Source organism: Ctenopharyngodon idella, chromosome 16 (assembly GCF_019924925.1).
Source record: "Ctenopharyngodon idella isolate HZGC_01 chromosome 16, HZGC01, whole genome shotgun sequence".
Lineage (NCBI taxonomy): Eukaryota > Metazoa > Chordata > Actinopteri > Cypriniformes > Xenocyprididae > Ctenopharyngodon > Ctenopharyngodon idella.
In genome coordinates this window covers 11379097-11399850 of record NC_067235.1, presented here as the reverse complement: position 1 = coordinate 11399850, position 20754 = coordinate 11379097, and the positions used below count along the sequence as shown (strand labels likewise).

Genomic DNA, 20754 nt, shown 5'->3' with positions numbered 1-20754 from the left:
TTCTCTCAGTATCCTATATAAGGTCTCCACACAGAATTTACTGGTTATCAAACAGATCATTACAGCCCAGGTTTAGTCTATTACAGATGTAGCTTCATTTAATAAGCTGGAACTAATAAAAGAGAAAACGCAGGAGAGAGTGTAGGCTATTATTGTGTGTATCTTCATTAGTGTGGAAAGATGTCTTTTCCAATTTCCATTCCTGTCCATTGTCACTAAAACTTGATTATGTATTTTTTCCATACCATAACCATCTACATCTCATTATGGAAGTCATTTTCATTTCCTTACCTCAAACAAAATTCTACACATACTTTATCATCAGCAGAAATTTTATAACGATTATATACAGATTCATAAAGATTATGACACAGCACACTGAGAGACTGCATTGGACATAAAAATGTCTGCCATTTAGATCATTAAACTCATAATTAAAAATGCTTTTCATAATTTTAAAAGAAAAAAGAACAATTTTAAATGTAGCAAGTCGATTTTCATTTTACAATTAATATCTTTACATATTTTCGTAGTTTTAAAAGTGAGATTTCTAGAAAATTCATGCAAATTAATAAAATCTTAGAGCGCCATTTGAACATTTTTATAATTAATATACATTTTTCTAAAATATTTTAGGGTATAAATTGTGAATGAAAATATTTTCTGAAATTCTTATCCTTAATCCTTATCCAGTAAATCATAAGACTGGAAAGCCATGCAAACTCATGGGTTAAAAAAGTGGCATACCTGATGAATGGTCTTTGCCTTTGAAATGTAATTTTTAATTACTGAAAATATTAATATTGGTTAGCCTATATCTGCGGTTTTCAATCCTGATCCTGGGGGCCCATCGCTCTGCACATTTTGCATGTATCTTTTATTGATAATCAGTTCATTAGGTGACAGCTTCATGAACTGAACTAAGGAGCCGTTTACACTACACCATTTTCAACTAAAAACTGAATTTTTTTTTGAAAACAATATCGTCTCCATGTAAACTACAAAAACTCGAATTTGTGAAAAAAGTGACATGCACATGTTTATTACATTTTCAGTTTATAGGCACGTAGTGTTTCTTTACAAAGTGACATTGCCAACTACTGGCCTGGCAGCATAATACAGTGTTTTTTTAAGGGCCCTATTTGAGGATCTAAGCACATGGTTTAAAGCACACGGCGCAAATGCACTTAGGGCGTGTCCGAATCCACTTTTGCTAGTTTAACTACGGAAAAAATGGTCGGCGCGCCCGGCACATGGTCTAAAAGGGTTGTCCCTATTCTATTAATGAGTCATGGGTGTGTTTTGGGCGTAACGTGCAATAAACCAATCAGAGTCTCATCTCCCATTCCCTTTAAAAGCCAGTTGCGCTCGCGCCATGGTGGTTTCCCTATTTACATGGCGGAATTTGCAAGCGAGAAAACTGAACGCTTGTCTAGCAAGGAAACGCGACATCTACGGGACAAGCCAGATTCCACCAAAGCATTTGGAAGCCCTTCTTCCATTTTATTCTATCTAATCATTTGTAAGTGTGAACTCCTGAAAGCGCTCTTTAAATAACAAAATAAATATTGTGCCATTGACTTTAGACCATGTTTCAGTTGGTTAATGGCGCAGTCTATTTTAGTAGCCTCAAAATAGCAACACGCCAACAATGCGCCTGAACACACCTCATTTTCAGACCAGCACTCCAATGGGCGCACAAATTTGCTATTTAAACAACGTGACGCAGGATGTGAAAATGATAACTGCATCTGGCTGAAACTAGCAAAAAACACTTTGCTGGTGTCGCATTGATAGGGCCCAAACTGTTTTCTCGGATCCGAGTAAACGGGGATCATTTTGACAACGTTGTTGTCTGACCAGGATTGAAAACCACTGGGCAAGTGGATGACATACTTCTATATAATAATCAGCGAAACTAAAACAATCACGACAGATAAAAATAATAGATAATGACAGGCACTTTATAACTCAGTCCTTAAGAGTGGCTAACAGATCATGATTATTTGTAGTGCAACCTCTGAGCACCCTAATCTATTCCCAATTTCCATGTTACATCAACCCAGATACCTACGCAGCGTCCGAATATGCCTACTTCCATACTATATAGTAGGTGAAAAACAGTATGTGACCTGAGTAGTATGGCGAATTTACAGTACTCATAAAAAAGTAGGTAAAAAGTATCTACTACTGACCTACTACTTCCGGCAAGATTCTGAAGTGCGCATTCGATGGACACTTTACTATCCCATGAGGCCACAGGAGAGGATTTGTGAATGGAGATGAAGTGACGCAACCGATGCCGTAGGTCACATGACAATGACAACATGGCACATGTAGTACATCCGAATTTCATTCATACTACACACATTCATACTATATAAAAAGTACTTTTTTAACAGTTGCGAAGTACGTTTCAAATTAAATGTAGTAGCTACTATACAGTATGCGATTTTGGACGCAGCACTAGTCTCTGAGCAGGTGCGATCTTGTACTGTAAAGCTACTTCACTTAATTTCCTCTATCTTTTTTTTCCCCTCCTTCTCTCCCTAATCTAAAAAAACTTCCTCTCACTGTCTTTTTATCCCATCATCCACCCTCTGTCTATTCGTCCACTTCAGGAGTGTCTCGCTCCATGAAGGACAAGGTGACAAAGCCAACAGCGATGGCCCAGGGGCGTGTGGCTCACATGATTGAGTGGCAGAGCTGGGGCATGCAGACGGTGGGCGCAGGGGGTACAGGAACGGGACGCACCTCCAGTCTGCACCTCCAACAAGAGCGCAAGCTGGAGAATGACGCATACAGCGACCTCAGTGACGGAGAGAAGGAGGCTCGCTTCGCTGCAGGTGAGAGACAGACATAGTTTAATTGAGAGAATTAAGGCCCACACAAAATCTAGTGCTCAGAAGTAACAATGAAAGTCAAAGGTAACCAAAACTGTTTTATTACCAACATTCTTCAAAATTTATGTTTAACGAAAGCAAGAAAATAATACATGTTTGGACTGACATGGGAGTGAGTAATTGATGACAAAGCTTTCATTTTTAGGGGACTATCATTTTAAGGGGGTTTAATCAATATATACAGTATATTGAAAGTAATTTAGAGAGTTGAATGGTAGTCCTTTTTTTTCAGCTGCTTTAGGGATAGAAATAAAATTTTCACATCATTTTATTGAGCAATTTTAACAAATATACATTTGTGTATACACAGTGTCACTATAAGTCCCTGACAACTGCCATGTTGGCTATCAACATAAATATACAAAAATACTGAGTGCACCTTTTACAAATAATCTGTTGTAAACCTTTACGCTTCTTTTGACATTGCTATAAAAGGATGCTGTGTTGAATATGCAGTCTTGTTATTTCATACAGCATCAGGTGTGAGAGGCACTATCCACATTAAGCTCACCTGCTCCCATCTGCTGCTGAATGCAGTAAATCAGCCTGAATGTTTCATCATACCTTATTTATGACTATGAGAATGCCAGGAATGTGGCTGGGATGTTTGCCGCTATCTCTTATTCATGACACCATATCTGAGATGACAGAGTTTCCCTATAGTAGCCTATTTCCACCATCAGGTGACAGAGATTAAGGCTTAGGTGTGAGAATAACTGATGGAATCCAATTATCATCTAATTATGTTAAGATGTATTCACCTATAGGATATAGTAGTAAGATATCTTTTAAAAACATCTTTTATACAAATTTATATTTATTGTTTTTCTTAGGTTTAATGTAATAGTTTGGGGTTGGTAAGATTGGGGAAGTCTCTTTTATGCTCACCCAGGCTGAATTTATTTGATTAAAAAAAACAGTAATATTGTGAAAAATTACAACAATTTAAAATAACTGTTTTCTATTTTAATATATTTTAAAATGTAATTAATTCCTGTGATGGCAAATCATTACTCAAGTCTTCAGTGTCACATGATCCTTCAGAAATCATTCTAATATGATGGGTTTTTTTGCTCAAGAATTTTTTTAAAGTATCGAAGTTGAAAACAATTGTGCTTCTTAATATATATATATATATATATATATATATATTATGTGAAAACCATTTTTCTCAGGATTCTTGGATGAACGAGTTCAAAAGAACAGAATTTATTTGAAATAGAATTTTTATGTAACAATGTAAAAGTCACTTTAAAAAAAAAAAAAAAAAAAAGTGTCTTTACTGTCACTTTTCATCAATTTAATGTGTCCTTACTAAATAAAAGTATTGATTTCCTTAAAAAACATGACCCCAAACTTTTGAACAGTAGTGTATATTTTAATTTATATAAATTAAATGGCTTAAAGGGTTAGTTCACCCAAAAATGAAAATAATGTCATTTATTACTCACCCTCATGCCGTTCCACACCCATAAGACCTTCGTTAATCTTCGGAACACAAATTGAGATATTTTTGTTGAAATCCGATGGCTCCGTGAGGCCTACATAGGGAGCAATGACATTTCCTCTCTCAAGATCCATAAAGGTACTAAAAACATATTTAAATCAGTTCATGTGAGTACAGTGGTTCAATATTAATATTATAAAGCGACGAGAATATTTTTGGTGCGCCAAAAAACAAAATAACGACTTATTTCGTGACGGCTGATTTCAAAACACTGCTTCAGGAAGCTTTGGAGCATAATGAATCAGCGTATCGAATCATGATTCGGATCGCGTGTCAAACCGCCAAACTGCTGAAATCACGTGACTTTGGCGCTCCGAACCGCTGATTCATTATGCTCCGAAGCTTCCTGAAGCAGTGTTTTGAAATCGGCCATCACTATATAGGTCGTTATTTTGTTTTTTTGGCACACCAAAAATATTCTCGTCGCTTTATAATATTAATATTGAACCACTGTACTCACATGAACTGATTTAAATATGTTTTTAGTACATTTATGGATCTTGAGAGAGGAAATGTCATTGCTCCCTATGTAGGGCTCACAGAGCCATCGGATTTCAACAAAAATATCTTAATTTGTGTTCCGAAGATTAACGAAGGTCTTACGGGTGTAGAACAGCATGAGGGTGAGTAATAAATGACAGAATTTTCATTTTTGGGTGAACTAACCCTTTAAGTATAGGTGGTTTTAGGGGCTAAGGGTCAAATTAATATTAGTAAAAAAAAATAGTAATTAGCCTAAAATACATAGCTGAATAGCAGTAGCATCATTAGCATCTGCAAGACACAAACAACAAGTATCAATACACAAAATTTATTCAACAATTTAACTGTTGTATTCTCACTTATTCTTACTTTAAAACCTTAAATTTTGAATTCTGTCAGGTGTGCTTCAGCAGTTTGCAATCTCTGAGGCGACGTTGCTGGCCTGGAGCTCTATGGATGGGGAAAGCACAAGCGTCGGATCTAATCAAGGGAGTGTAGCCCACCTGAGTGAGGCCAACCAGGAAAGCATCACCAGCCGAGGTACTCACTACATTTCCCAGCATGCACTGTAAGCTCAGGGAATAATTGTACCACTTCCTACTGGGCTTTAGGCTGGAAACTTAGGAATAAAATCAATTTAGTAACAAAACTTCCATGTCACATTGTGAGCCCTGATGAGTGTTGTAATTATTCAAGCAACTTGCTGTCATAAACTGCAGTTAAACACTTTCTTTCAACAACTTTGCCTATCTTTCCATCTCAGCTCAAAGAATATGTTAGAGGATATGGTTGAAATCCCTGACTAATTCCTTAACAACTAAAAAATTAGACATTTTCTTTTGTTTTCTTTTATTTAGGCCTATGCTAAAAGGTTTCTATAAGAAGAAAGCTTTCCATTGAAAGCCCCCTAGAGTGAGGGTGGGATTATTATATTGCAGCTTATTTGGAATGCAGTGCACTTTGGGTTTTGAATAAATGAATAACTAAAGGTCAGGGACCCGTGACTCTCAGGAGAACAAGAACTAATCCACTGAATAGTTCAGTACAGCCGTACAGACTCACACGAGAGCTCAGAACAATGAAATCCATCTGCATGCCAAATGACAAAATGTTACAGACAGATAATGTGATAATTATGTCATATGCTAAGGCAGAGGTGTAACATAACTGTAACTATTTCACAGCCCTGGAGGTTTTGAACATATAACAATAAATAACCAGTAAAGAACCAGTCATAAAAAGGCTTGAGTAAAAAGGTGAGTCTTGAGAAGAGATTTAAAAGTATGGAGTCTATCACTATTGCGAATATCAAGGGGGAAACATTGTGAATATCGATAAGTTCTAGATCCCATGGTGGTCAGGCATATATGTGGTAAGACAGGAGAAAATGAGAGCGTGCGAAGGGATGTAGATGTGAAGAAGATATGTGAGAGATGGACGAAGCGATTAATATTATGTAGATGAAAGTATGCAGCACGCATGATGTTATTAACATGGGCTTCGAAGGATAGAGTGCTATCGAGCATGAAAGACTCTTAACCTGCGGGGAAGGAAGAATTGTAAAGCTTTCAATAGCCACAGAAAAGCAATCAGATTTTGTCAGAATAGATTTTGTGCCTACAAGGAGGGCTTCAGTTTTACCGCTATTAAGTTTTAGAAAATTACCTGAAAGTCAATCTTTAATTTCAGCTAAACAGCTGGACAGAGAAAGTGGAGGATAGGAACCTGAGGGCTTGGAAGACAGATAGAGCTGGGTGTCATCAGCATAGCAATGAAAATGGATACCATATTTCCTAAAAATATAACCAAGAGGAAGTAAGTAAATAATGAATAGAAGAGGGCCCAAGACAGAACCCTGAGGAATACCACTGGTGATTTTAGATGATTTTGATCTGAAATTTTTAAGTTGAACGAACTGAGTGTGACCAGAGAGATATGATCTAAACCAAGGCAGGGGGTGCCAGTAATTCCAGCGGAAACTAACCTGTCAAGGGCTGCTTCTAAAAACTTAGGCAGCTGACTTGTTGCCTCGCTGCCCTATCAGGCAATGACTTTGCAGGCAGCGTTTGCGCTCAAAGGCAATTCACGAAACCGATTTCAGACAGGCAGTGTAATGGTTTTCAGATGCCTTCAACTTTTAGATGCCATCTTTATTTTTTAGCTCAACTGTCACAGAATGGAAAGCATAGGATTGTGGGAAATCAAAGGCAGTGAAGGATACATCTATGCTGCCTTCAAAAATTGATCAGATGAAGGCATCTTGTGAGACAGGAAGTGAAGCTAACTTTGGATTCGGGTGTGCCTTGATGCCTTTCTACCTTGGAATGTGTCCTCCAAAGGCAGCATTTTTCAGTTTTCGGATGCAGCCAAGGAGTATATTATGTGAGATGTTTCAAAGGCCGCACTCAGATCAAGAAGGACAAGTTTAATTAATAAACCTGAGTCAGCTGCCAGCAACAGGTCATTGGTGATTTTAACAAGACTCTGTGCTGTGGTGGGGATGAAATAGTAGAGAAAATAGTAGGGATTGCCCCACTGATTTTTAGAGCATATACTGAGTAATCCAAAAGAGAGATTGTTTTTACCAGCATTGTTGCAAGCCAATCTGACACAAATCAGTCTGTAAATTTTAAAATACACTGTCAGTCAAATGTTTGGACACACCCTCTCATTTAATGTTTTTTTTTTTTTTTTCATGAATATTTACATTGTAGATTCTCACTGAAGACATCAAAACTATGAATGAACACATATGGAATTATGTAGTAAACAAAAAAGTGTGAAATAACTCTAGATATGTTTCATATTTTAGATTCCTCAAAGTAGCCACCCTTTGCTTTGTTGACAGCGCTGCAAACCCTTGGCCTTCTCTCAATGAGCTTCATGATGTAGTCACCTGAAATGATTTTCACTTCACTCATTTATGGAATTTCTTGCCTTCTTAATGGGGTTGGGACCATCAGTTGTGTTGTGCAGAAGTCAGGTTGGTACACAGATGACAGCCCTATTTGACAACTGTTAGAATTCATATTATGGCAAGAACCAATCAGCTAAGTAAAGAGAAACGACAGTCCATCATTACTTTAAGAACTGAAGGTCAGTCAGTCCAGAAAATTGCAAAAATTTTAAATGTGTCCCCAAGTGCAGTTGCAAAAATCATCAAGTGCTACAACAAAACTGGCTCACATGAGGACCGCCCCAGGAAAGGAAGACCAAGAGTCACCTCTGCTGCTGAGGATAAGTTCATTCAAGTCATCAGCCTCAGAAATCGCAAGTTAACAGCACCTCAGATTAGAGCCACACAGTTCTAGTAGCAGACACATCTCTACATCTCTACACATCAACTGTTCAGAAGAGACTGCGCGAATCAGGCCTTTATGGTCAAATAGCTGCTAAAAAAAAAAACACTACTAAAGAAAAGCAACAAGCAGAAGAGATTTGTTTGGGCCAAGAAACACAAGGAATGGACATTAGACCAGTGGAAATCTGTGCTTTGGTCTGATGAGTCCAAATTTGAGATCTTTGGTTCCACCCTCCGTGTCTTTGTGGGATGCAGAAAAGGTGAACGGATGGTCTCTACATGCATGGTTGCCACCGTGAAGCATGGAGGAGGAGGTGTGATGGTGTGGGGGTGCTTTGCTGGTGACACTGTTGGGGATTTATTCAAAATTGAAGGCACACTGAACCAGCATCGCTACCACAGCATCCTGCAGCGACATGCCATCCCATCCGGTTTGCATTTAGTTGGACCATCATGGACCACAATGACCCCAAACACACCTTTAGGCTGTGTAAGGGCTATTTGACCAAGAGAGTGATGGAGTGCTGCGCCAGATGACCTGGCCTCCACAGTCACCTGACCTAAACCCAATCGAGATGGTTTGGGATGAGATGGACCGCAGAGTGAAGGCAAAAGGGCCAACAAGTGCTTAGCATCTCTGGGAACTCCTTCAAGACTGTTGGAAAACCATTTCAGGTGACGACCTCATGAAGCTCATCAAGAGAATGCCAAGAGTGTGCAAAGCAGTAATCAAAGCAAAGGGTGGCTATTTTGAAGAATCTAAAATATAAAACATGTTTTCAGTTATTTCACGCTTTTTTTGTTTACTACATAATTTCATATGTGTTCATTCATAGTTTTGATGTCTTCAGTGAGAATCTACAATGTAAATAGTCATGAAAATAAAGAAAAACATTAAATGAGAGGGTGTCCAAACTTTTGACTGGTAGTGTATATTTTAAAGAAATCTCTAATTCTAACCAAGGCTTACTTATTTAAATTTATTTAAACAGTTATTATTAAATATTATTAAACAGTAAACATCTGTGAAATATGATTATAATAATACGTTTCTTATTATTATGTATGTTGAAAACAGTTGAAACTGTGATACATTTTTTTCAAAAATGTTTAGAAATGGAAATCTTTTGTAATATTATAAATGTGTTTACTGTTACTTTTGGTAACAGTATTAAAGGGTTTAAAAGTATTAAAGGGTTATTTCACCCAAAATGAAAATAATGTCATTTATTAGTAGGCCTCTATTGAGAGCAAAGCCACTGAACCTTTCAAGATCCATAAAGGTACTAAAAACATATTTAAACCAGTTCTTGTGAGTTCATTGGTTCTACCTTAATATTATAAAGAGGCGAGAATACTTTTTGTGTGCCAAAAATAAATAAATAAAAATAACGATTTTTTTAACAATATCTAGGGATGGCCGATTTCAGAACACTGCTTCAGAGCTTTACGAATCGAATCAGTGGTTCGGAGCGCCAAAGTCACGTTTAGCCGTTTGATAGGAGATCCAAATCAATAATTCGAAACAAAAGATTCGTAAAGCTCAGAAGCAGTGTTATGAAATCGGCCATCACAAGATATTGCTGAAAAGTCGTTTTTTTTTTTGTTTTTTTGTTTTTTTGGTGCGCAAAAGTATTATCGTCGCTTTATAATATTAAGGTAGAACCACTGTACTCACTCTTAATTTGTGTTCTGAAGATGAACGAAGGTCTTACGGGTGTAGAACGACATGAGGGTGAGTAATAAATTACATAATTTTCATTTTTGGGTGAACTAACCCTTTAATTTCTTCAAAAAACTTTATATATTATATTATATTATATTATATTATATTGTATTATATTCACAAAACAGTGTGGCTTTACAACACCCATGGCACATGACAAACTCAACGATCACTCAGAAAAACCACAGGAGATATAAACAAGTCTTACCACACTTAAACATAAACATAAACAAGACCAAACCAAGAACTGAGGAAACTAAGGGCTTAAATACACTGAGAGATAATTAACTAGAACAGAAACAGGTGTGGGATTAATTAACAACCAGGAAAACCAACAAGGGAGCTGAACTCAGGCAAAGCAGAACAGGGAACAGAGTGAAAATGAAATCAAAGGTCACATGTATTGAAATCAGTGCTGCCAATTTAGTGATTTTGTTCGTAAAATTAGCGACTTCCCAGCCGCTTTTGAAACTTTTTTTCAAAAGCCTAGCGACAAATCTAGCAACTTCTTGGACAAACCTTATCTAGATTCCGTGACTCGACCACAGATCTATATTTATATTAATATAGATCAGTTGACTCACCAGTATGACGTCATAGCAAAATTTAGAGACCAGTTTTAGCTACTTTCAACTGAAAGTAATTGGCAACACTGATTGAAATCATTTGTGAGTGAAGTTGTTTGCTGTTGAGCACAAATCATTTATGTCATTTATGAGTTACCATTCCAGTTAGGATGCTGCTATAGAAGGTCCTATAGAGAGAAAAAGGGCAAGAGAAGAATAAACTCAGTGGGCAGTCTGTGTACGAGTGAGTGTTGCTATGATACATTACAAAAGCCATTTCCTCGGTAAATAGAGAACCTCATTTCTGGTGAAATGAGTGAACACTCATTTTAATTTCACAATGATGGCCATGGGGTATGCTAAAGCCAGAGATTTCAATGACAGAAATAGAATGTGCAGTTATTATTATTCAACATTGTTTTATAATCAGACATGATTTAGATAAAATATCTTGCTGTTGTATGCAGATGAGGCTGAAAAGTCACAGAATCTGACTCAAAAAAAAAGGAAATTTCAAGGGTTTGTTATGGGCTCAAATATATTAACATCTGCACATTGTGTCCTATCGAAGCATCATAAAAGTTCTGAAGTGCTTTGACTATAATATTATAGTGAATCTTAAAGCAGCCAAATGATGAAACTTAAAACAATATAATAGATTTTACATCTTCGGTGTACTTTGACAAAACCTTTATTACTGAAGAATATATTACTTTCCTTTGTATATATTCATAAGTAATCTATTTGTAAGACACTCATCAATAATAATGATTATAACACAGCTTTCTGGAATACTTGATTCTGATTGGTCAGTCGTGACCAGTCATGGAAATATTTTTGTGTAATGGCCACTAAACCTCGGCAACTCATTTCCTTCATATTGTAGCTGTGCTATAGTCTCATTTCTCTCATGTCACTCTGGGTTCTCTTTCTTCTAACATAATAAAAGAATTTCAACTCAATATTTCATGTCCATTTATTTATTTATTTATTTATTTATAAGTACCCGTGTAATAATCACCAGATGACAACTCAAATCAGCACAGGCTGTGTGAAAAATGATTTTGTTTGTGAAAAATGGTGTGAAAAGTTTTCATTTGTAATTTTTTCTCTCTCTTTCTTTTATATGTTCTTACAGACCAGATAATGCACCATTCCTCTGCAGAGGTTTGGCCCCACAACTACGTCTCCCAGGGTCTTTACTGCCTTTCTTCCTCTGATGCTTGGGAGCCAATTAGTAATGAACAGTCAGGTGTCGCCTCTCCTGCCACTGGTTCATATGTCATGGCAGTCGGGACTGAGGGTGGATACGACCCAAATACAGCTGCTCACTACCTGTCCCAACAGCAACAGCAACAGCAGCAGTATCAGAACCAGTTACATCAGTTCCAGCAACTGCAGCAGATGCAGCAATACCAGCAGCAACAGCTCCTGCAGTATCAACAGCAACAGGTGAGTGAGAAAACTACAACTGCCATAAGCCTCTGGAACAACTGCAGGCGCAGTACAGGTGAGTCATCAAACTACAAATCCCATGAGGCCTGTTTCACACTGCACATGTAAGCGGTGCTGTGCATATTTATTTCATCATCCACATTAACAGGTCCAGAAGTGTTGGTAGGTCAAAATCATGACACTATTTTTGTCCGGATCTATTAATTTATTAAAATAAAAATATGTCAAAATTTTTTACGAGGCATAAAGCCAAAAATATTAGAGTGATGCAACTCTCTTATAAAAATACAACTTGTTAATTCATGTTAGCTCATGTTAATTAAATAATATTTACAGATGCAACGTTTGATTTTAATAACGTATTAGTTAATAAAACTAAGATTAATAAATGCTTTAGAAGTTTTTTCTTTTATCACTTTTTCATGTTAAAGGGATAGTTCACCCAAAAGTGAAAATCCTGTCATCAATTACTCACCCTCATGTCGTTCCACACCCGTAAGACCTTCGTTCATCTTCAGAACACAAAGTAAGATATTTTTGATAAAATCTGATGGCTCAGTGAGGCCTCCATTGCCAGCAAAATCATTTCCTTTTTCAATGCCCAGAAAGCTATTAAACATATTTAAAACAGTTCATGTGACTACAGTGGTTCAACCTTAATATTATAAAGCGACGAGAATACTTTTTGTGTGCCAAAAAAAAAACAAAATAGCGACTTTATTCATCAATATCTAGTGATGGGCAATTTCAAAACACTGCTTCATGGAGCTTCGAAGCTTTACAAATCTTTTGTTTTGAATCAGTGGTTCGGAGCGTGTATCAAACTGCCAAAGTCACGTGAACTATTGAAGTTTCGAAACACTCATGATGTAACAAATCCTTGTTTACTGAAATCATGTGATTTTGGCGCTCTGAACCACTGATTCGAAACAAAAGATTCGTAAAGCTTCGAAGCTTCATGAAGCAGTGTTTTGAAATAGCCCATCACTAGATATTGTTGAATAAAGTCACTGTTTTGTTTTGTTTTTTGGCACACAAAAAGTATTCTCGTCACTTCAAAACATTAAGGTTGAACCACTGTAGTCACATGAACTGTTTTCAAAAATATCTTAATTTGTGTTCCGAAGATGAACAAAGGTCTTACGGGTGTAGAACGACATGAGGTTGAGTAATTAATGACAGAATTTTCATTTTTGGGTGAACTAACCCTTTAACAAATGGAACCTTATAAAATGTTACCAAAAAAAATTAACAAAATGACCCTTTTAGAAATTATGGCCATGAAATTCTCAATATGGAAACCCAGAAATCACATTATTTTCTGTACAGAGCCATAGCTTTGTAGCAGAAACACTGTCAGTCTGAAAGTAAAATGTGAGGCTTCATCATTTACACACTGCTTATGCGTATGGCATAAAAGCAGAAATTAAATAAGTCTCTGCACCATCATCTGCTGTATTAGTGACAGAGGAATCATAAAATGAATCCTACATATTCCTCTGCAAAAACAGTTCTTGGCGCATTAACATAAGTCTCCCATAAGACTATATTAGTATCAACAGGTGAGTTACAAAATTACCATTCCAATTAGCTCATTTGCACGTTCTGCAACAACATCTCTTGCTCTGCTGGCTATAGCATCATGTTGGTGTTTAAATAGTACAGGTCCCAGTGGTCAGTTCAACAACGGCTTCGGTATCAGCAGCAAGAGCAGTAAAAACTTAATCAGGTTCCGTCATCCAGCCATTAACCAGAAGCCATTGATCGTTACAGTAATTGAGGTCTCACTGGAGCAAATGGGCAATCTAATACTACAAATCCCATCAGCCATTGCAGGGGGGTGGGTTGGGCATTGTTGTTTTAAACCACAATAGAGCACAAGTCGGGTTCTTAAAGTAAAATCTCTCAAGATCTACGCTTATCACTTTTTTGCTGTTATCAAAATTTGTAATTTTGGTTGCTGTTTGCTTTAGCTCTTGAATTAGAATTTATATATATAAAAAAAAAAAAATGAATTGGAGAAAATTATTGGGAAAACAGAGGGAGCTGAAAGAGTGGGCTGTCATTGTTGCGCTCTGTTACTGCAATGGAAACTTGAGAAGTTTTTCTCTCTATTTGCAGATGTTGGAGCAAAGACTACACAGTGCCACTCATTCTTTACAAGCTACTCCCAACAGCACCGTCCACAGCCTGCCTCCTCGTACTCACCCCCCATTAGTGGATCTGTGGGGGGCAGCACAGACAGAGACCTATCAGGCAGACTTGGTGGGCTACATGGGCATGCCTGTAGCAGTAGATGGAAATCTAACAGTCCCCACAGAGGAGGTGACGACAGATCACTCACCTTTACTGGAAGCCCAGGAGGAGGAAGAGATCAAAGTGAGTGGGAAAGAAGTGAAGTGGCCCTTAAATGACACTTAAGCCACACTAAAATATCTCTGAATGTCACTGCACCAAAAGTAAAATAGCAAGTGATATCTGCAAGCAATTGATGTTTGACCTTTTCTCAAAAATAACTTCATTTTCCTAGTTATTTGGAAATGACTTTTAACCAACTGGTCCCAACATTTAGTAGATGTATGAAGTCAAGTTCACACAGGTGCAGAGTAACCACAGGTGTGGTTCATCACATTAACTATGTGATCCACTTACAACTGACAATCACACAGCGTCTGAGGGTACATTTTCACAACAATGAAGTACTAAAAATGGAAAAGTTTTTCCTTTGCATTTTTCATGTACAGCCAACAATGTTGTCAAAATAATCCCCGTTCACATGGATCCGAAAAACGACTTAAACCATGTATTATTCACACCAGGCCAGTAGTTGGCGATGTCACTTTGTAAAGAAACACTACGCATCTATAGACTGAACACGTAATGCGCATGCGGATATTGTCATCATTTTCACAAAATTGTGTTTTTGCAGTTTACACAGAGATGATAACATTTTCAGAAACTTGCACTTTGAAATCTGTTTTCAAAAGTTTGCGTTTTTTCAGGCCCTCAAAACGCTGTTCTAGTTTTGGCCCCTAAACTGAAGGCATGATAAACAAACTCAACTGACTCAACTAGTGGAACAACGAGGACATATTGATACAAATGGACTAGTCCACATTACACACAAGAAGGGAAACAAAACACAAACTACAAAGTACAATAACAAAATAAACAAAATACTTAAATGATTGAAATACAGAAGCTCAGAAACCTCCGCTATTCTCCATACAGCCCACACCACTGTAACTTAAACTCAAAAGAAAACAATATTAACAGAAATATACAGCACAGCGAACTAAATTGTATGAATTCCAACTAATTAACATGTACTGATATTTAATAAATTCTGAATGAAAAATAAACTGAGACAGTTGGCTGTAGTCCTCTCGGTGTGTTGAAGTGCAGCTTTTTTGCCCTGATGTCGCTAGTTTCTTGGTGACGGTTTGGTGTGCCCCAACCTTTAGACTAATGGTTGATTCAATGTTGCTGCAGGCTGGGTTATGTTTGTTACTTAAATATGTTTGCAAATTCCGTCATCACCAGCATAGTTTCTGAATTTTCTGAAACCATGATTCCATGAAATTTGTGTGGCTGGAATGACAACTCCCGACCTGTACATTATATATCATTCATTCAATTTAAATATACAGTGCATCTGGAAAGTATTCACAGTGCTTCACTTTTTCCACATTTTGTTATGTTACAGCCTTATTCCAAAAGGGATTAAATTCATTTTTCTCCCCCTCAAAATTCTACAAACAATACCCCATAATGACAATGTGAATTTTTTTTTTTTTTGAAATCTTTGCAAATTTTTTAAAAATAAAAAATCAAAAAAAGTATTCACAGCTTTTGACATGACACTCAAAATTGAGCTCAGGTGCATCCTGTTTCCACTGATCATCCTTGAGATGTTTCTACAACTTGATTGGAGTCCGCCTATGGTAAATTCATTTGATTGGACATGATTTGGAAAGGCACACACCTGTCTACATTAAGGTCCCACAGTTAACAGTGCATGTCAGAGCACAAACCATGAAGTCCAAGGAATTGTCTGTAGACCTCCGAGACAGGATTGTATTGAGGCACAGATCTGGGGAAGGGTACAGAAAAATTTCTTCAGCATTGAAGGTCCCAATGAGCACAGTGGCCTCCATCATCCGTAAATGGAAGAAGTTTGGAACCACCAGGACTCTTCCTAGAGCGGGCCGCCCGGCCAAACTGAGCAATCGGGGGAGAAAGGCCTTAGTCAGGGAGGTGACCAAGAACCCGATGGTCACTCTGACAGAGCTCCAGCGTTTCTCTGTGGAGAGAGGAGAACCTTCCAGAAGAACAACCATCTCTGCAGCACTCCACCAATCAGGCCTGTATGGTAGAGTGGCCAGACGGAAGCCACTCCTCAGTAAAAGGCACATGACAGCCCACCTGAAGTTTGCCAAAAGGCACCTGAAGGAATCTCAGACCATGAGATCAACAAAGATTGAACTCTTTGGCCTGAATAGCAAGCGTCATGTCAGGAGGAAACCAGGCACCGCTCATCACCTGGCCAATACCATCCCTACAGTGAAGCATGGTGGTGGCAGCATCATGCTGTGGGGATGTTTTTCAGCGGCAGGAACTGGGAGACTAGTCAGGATCGAGGGAAAGATGAATGCAGCAATGTACAGAGACATCCTTGATGAAAACCTGCTCCAGAGCGCTCTGGACCTCAGACTGGGGCGAAGGTTCATCTTCCAACAGGACAACGACCCTAAGCACATAGCCAAGATCACAAAGGATTGGCTACGGGACAACTATGTGAATGTCCTTGAGTGGCCCAGCCAGAGCCCAGACTTAAACCTGATTGAACATCTCTGGAGAGATATGAAAATGGCTGTGCATAGACGCTCCCCATCCAACCTGATGGAGCTTGGGTGGTCCTCCAAAGAAGAATGGGAGAAACTGCCCCAAAATAGGTGTGCCAAGCTTGTAGCATCATACTCAAAAAGACTTGAGGCTGTAATTGGTGCCAAAGGTGCTTCAACAAAGTATTGAGCAAAGGCTGTGAATACTTATGTACATGTGATTTTTTTACTATTTATTTTCAATATATTTGCTATTTATTTTCAATATATTTGCAAAGATTTCAAACAAAATTCTGTTACGTTGTCATTATATACAACACTGTACACACTGTACATACATTTCAATCTATATATTTTAGCATATCAAACAGCGCTATTTTTGAAGAGTGTGCATAAATGTGAAAGGCAACCCTGGAGTGTGAGGTAGGAGGGAACCTGCGCAGATCCAACATCAAATAAATCCAAACAACGTGGATGAAAAATAGTGAAATAATCTTCACCGCATTCATATGGGAGTAAAGTCTACGCCAAATACATATTGCTTGCTAACATGATAAAAAAATGAACAGCTTTCTGTTGTTTGTGTACATTAACTAGAATAATTTGACATTATTTGTGACCTTGAATCGATTAATAAAGCAGAAGTTATTTTTCCACCACCTTCGCATGACGTCATTAACGTCAGTCCTATATTGGTGCCATGGATGATCCTATAGTTACTCTTCTACAATCAGCTTCACCAGGGACGAACTGCTGAACATCTTTTACCGGTTTTTGATTATTCTGACATTTTGCTGGACATTGTAGTTGGAGGGGCAGCGGTGCTGCACAAGCACTTTAAGACGCAAAAGCATGGGAATGAGCCGGCGCGCTAGTCAAGCCCCAACAGCGCGGCTTTATAATGAATGAATGAATGAATGAATGAGGCATTTATATAGCGCTTTCATATGTACTACTGTACACCCAAAGCGCTTTACAATCATATCAGGGGTCTCTCCTTATCCAGCACCAGTGTGCAGCATCCACTTGGATGATGCGACGACAGCCACAGTACAACGGCGCCAGTGCGCTCACCACACACCAGCTGTAGGTGGAGAGGAGAGAGAGTGATAGAGCCAATTCAATGGATGGGGATTATTAGGAGGCCATGATTGGTAAGGGCCAATGGAGGGAATTTGGCCAGGACACTGGGGTTACACCCCTACTCTTTACGAGAAGTGCCATGGGATTTTTAATGACCACAGAGAGTCAGGACCTCGGTTTAACGTCTCATCCGAAGGACGGTGCTCGTTACAGTGTCCCCGTCACTATACTGGGGCATTAGGACCCACACATACCATAGGTTGAGCACCCCCTGCTGGCCTCACTAGCACCTCTTCCAACAGCAACCTAGTTTTACCAGGAGGTCTCCCATACAGGTACTAACCAGGCTCAGCCCTGCTTAGCTTCAGTGGGCAACCAGTCTTGGGCTACAGGGTGATATGGCTGCTGGCTTATAACCGCGTTGCTTAGCATCCATCTGGCAAACCTCCTCTCCCTCCCCAACAAAACGGACAAACTTCTTCTCCTGTCCCGAACAAATAAGGACTTTTCAAACTCTGCTGCTCTGTGTTTCACGGAAACCTGGCTGAATGATGCCATTCCGGACAGCACGCTACATCTGCCAGGCTACCAGATGTTCAGCTGGCGACGCAGAATGAGCAGGGAAATCGTGAGGCGGTGGGACATGTTTCTACATCAATGAAAAGTGGTTCACAGATGTAACAGCATTGAAGAAGATGTGCTTTCCCGATCTAGAAGTGCTCTTCATCAACTGTAAGCCTTTCTACTCACTGTTGGACTGTCGGACTACTCACATTCCTCTGTGAGTGTGTGAACGCAGCACTGCAACAGCTGGCTGATCAGATCACAGACACGGAGCAACAACACACGGACTCTGTTATAATCACTCTCAGGGACTTTAATAAAGAAAATCTCTCCCGTGAACTGCCAAAATACAGACGGCATGTTACATGTCCTACCAAATACAGTAATATACTGGACCACTGCTTGTCAGGGTTCTGTCACTTTGGTCTGTTTATTCTTGGTTTGGTGACACTGCTATTGTCTTGTCTCGTCATGGTGAGCGTGCAGTTCCGAGTTCGCTCAGATCATTCGCTCTTCTATCCACGTGAGTTGTTTTGTGTGCGGAGCGTGGTGTTCAGATCCCGGCACTTCGGTCTAGTTTTGTTTCGCTTCTGTGTCGGTATATGGACATTCATGTTCTGTGTGTCTGTCTTCTGTTGTGAGTGCACGGGATAAGCATTTGCTCATTCTCCATGCGCTGTCTTGTTGTGTGAGCATGCAGTCTCAAGTTTTCTCAAATGCTCCACCATCATCCCCATCCCAAAGAACCCCAAATTCACAGGACTGAATGACTACAGACCTGTTGCTTTAACGTCTGTGGTCATGAAGTCATTTTAAAGACTGGTGCTGGACCACCTGAAGGATATCACTGGACCCTCGCTGGACCCCCTGCAATTTGCTTATCAAGCAAACAAGTCTGTGGATGATGCAGTCAATGTGGGACTGCACTACATCCTGCAACATCTCGACAGACCTGGAACTTATGTGAGGATCCTGTTTGTGGACTTCAGCTTGGCTTTCAACACCATCATTCCAACACTCTTCCAGACCAAACTAACCCAGCTCTCTGTTCCTAACTCCATTTGTCAATGGATCACCAGCTTTCTGACAGCTAGGCAACAGCTAGTGAGACTGGGAAAATTGACGTCCTACACCTGTACAATCAGCACTGGCGCCCCCCAGGGATGTGCTCTTCTCTCTCTACACCAACGACTGCATTGCAAAAGACTCCTATGTTAAGCTCCTGAAGTTTGCAGATGACACTACACTCATTGGCCTCATCCAGGACGGTGACAAGTCTGCTTAGCTGGCTGTTTGGTGCAGTCACAACAACCTGGAGCTCAAAATAGTGGAGATGATTGATGACTTTAGGAGAAACCCCCCAGCACTCCCCCCACTCACCATCATGAACAGCACTATGGCAACAGTGGATCCATTCAGGATTCTGGGCTCTACCATCTCTCAGGACCTAAGATGGGACACTCAGGCTACATTAATGACAGCCCTATATTGGCGCCACGGATGATCCTGTCTTTAGTTATTCTTCTACAATCAGCTTCTCCAAGGAAGAACTGCTGAACGTTCAGCAGTACACACCACCCAATCTTTTACCAGTTTTTGATTATTCGGACGCTTTACTGGACATTGTAGATGGCTTTAGAACCGAGTTGCTTAGTATCCATCTGGCAAACCTCCGCTCCCTCCCCAACAAAACAGACAAACTTCTTCTCCTGTCCTGAACAAATAAGGACTTTTCAAGCTCTGGTGCTATGGAAACGTGGCTGAATGATGCCATTCTGGAAAGCACGTTACATCTGCCGGGCTACCAGCTGTTCAGAGTGGAACGCGATGCAGAATGAGCAGGGCTCTGACACTGCTATTGTCTCGTCTTGGTGAGCATGTGGTTCTGAGCACTTGGGTCGTGCGCACTTCTGTCCACATGAGTTGCTTTGTGTGAGGAGCATGGTCTGTCTTCTGTTGTGAGCGCACTGGATGAGCATTTGCTCATTCTCTGTGCACTCTGTCTTGTTGTGTGAGCGTGCAGTCTTGAATTCACTTGGGCCGTACGCTCTTCTGTCCACTTGTGTTGTTGTGGACATTGTTTCTGCATCCTCGAGTCCTCGCCTCATCCTTTCACCCAACTCTGATGCTGCTACATCACAATAAAGGATGCATATCACTCTGTTCCATGTGCAGCTTTGGGGCTCTCTAATAACTGTCTGGTTCATCTTATACTTACCTACAGGCAGAAATTTAAATTATCTAAAGCTGTAGTAAAGACTGTAAAGAGATGGACATTGGATGGAGTGGGCATTACAAACTTGTTTCAAATGCACGACTTGC

General features: G+C 39.4%; 1 protein-coding gene across 9 annotated transcripts in view; it reads left to right on the top strand.

Annotated features, from left to right (window-relative positions):
- The window catches only part of fam131bb (family with sequence similarity 131 member Bb), a 66726-nt gene that overhangs the window by 35917 nt on the left and 10055 nt on the right, over window positions 1-20754 (top strand). For 8 of the 9 annotated variants that reach the window (XM_051866262.1, XM_051866259.1, XM_051866258.1 and 5 more), the window contains 4 exons: window positions 2622-2846; window positions 5293-5433; window positions 11625-11938; window positions 14063-14320. In XM_051866262.1, the coding sequence (XP_051722222.1) occupies window positions 2622-2846; window positions 5293-5433; window positions 11625-11938; window positions 14063-14320 (938 nt within the window). Of the gene's footprint in view, window positions 1-2621; window positions 2847-5292; window positions 5434-11624; window positions 11939-14062; window positions 15322-20754 lie in introns of those variants that run through there. The other variant, XM_051866265.1, reaches the window with a different exon arrangement.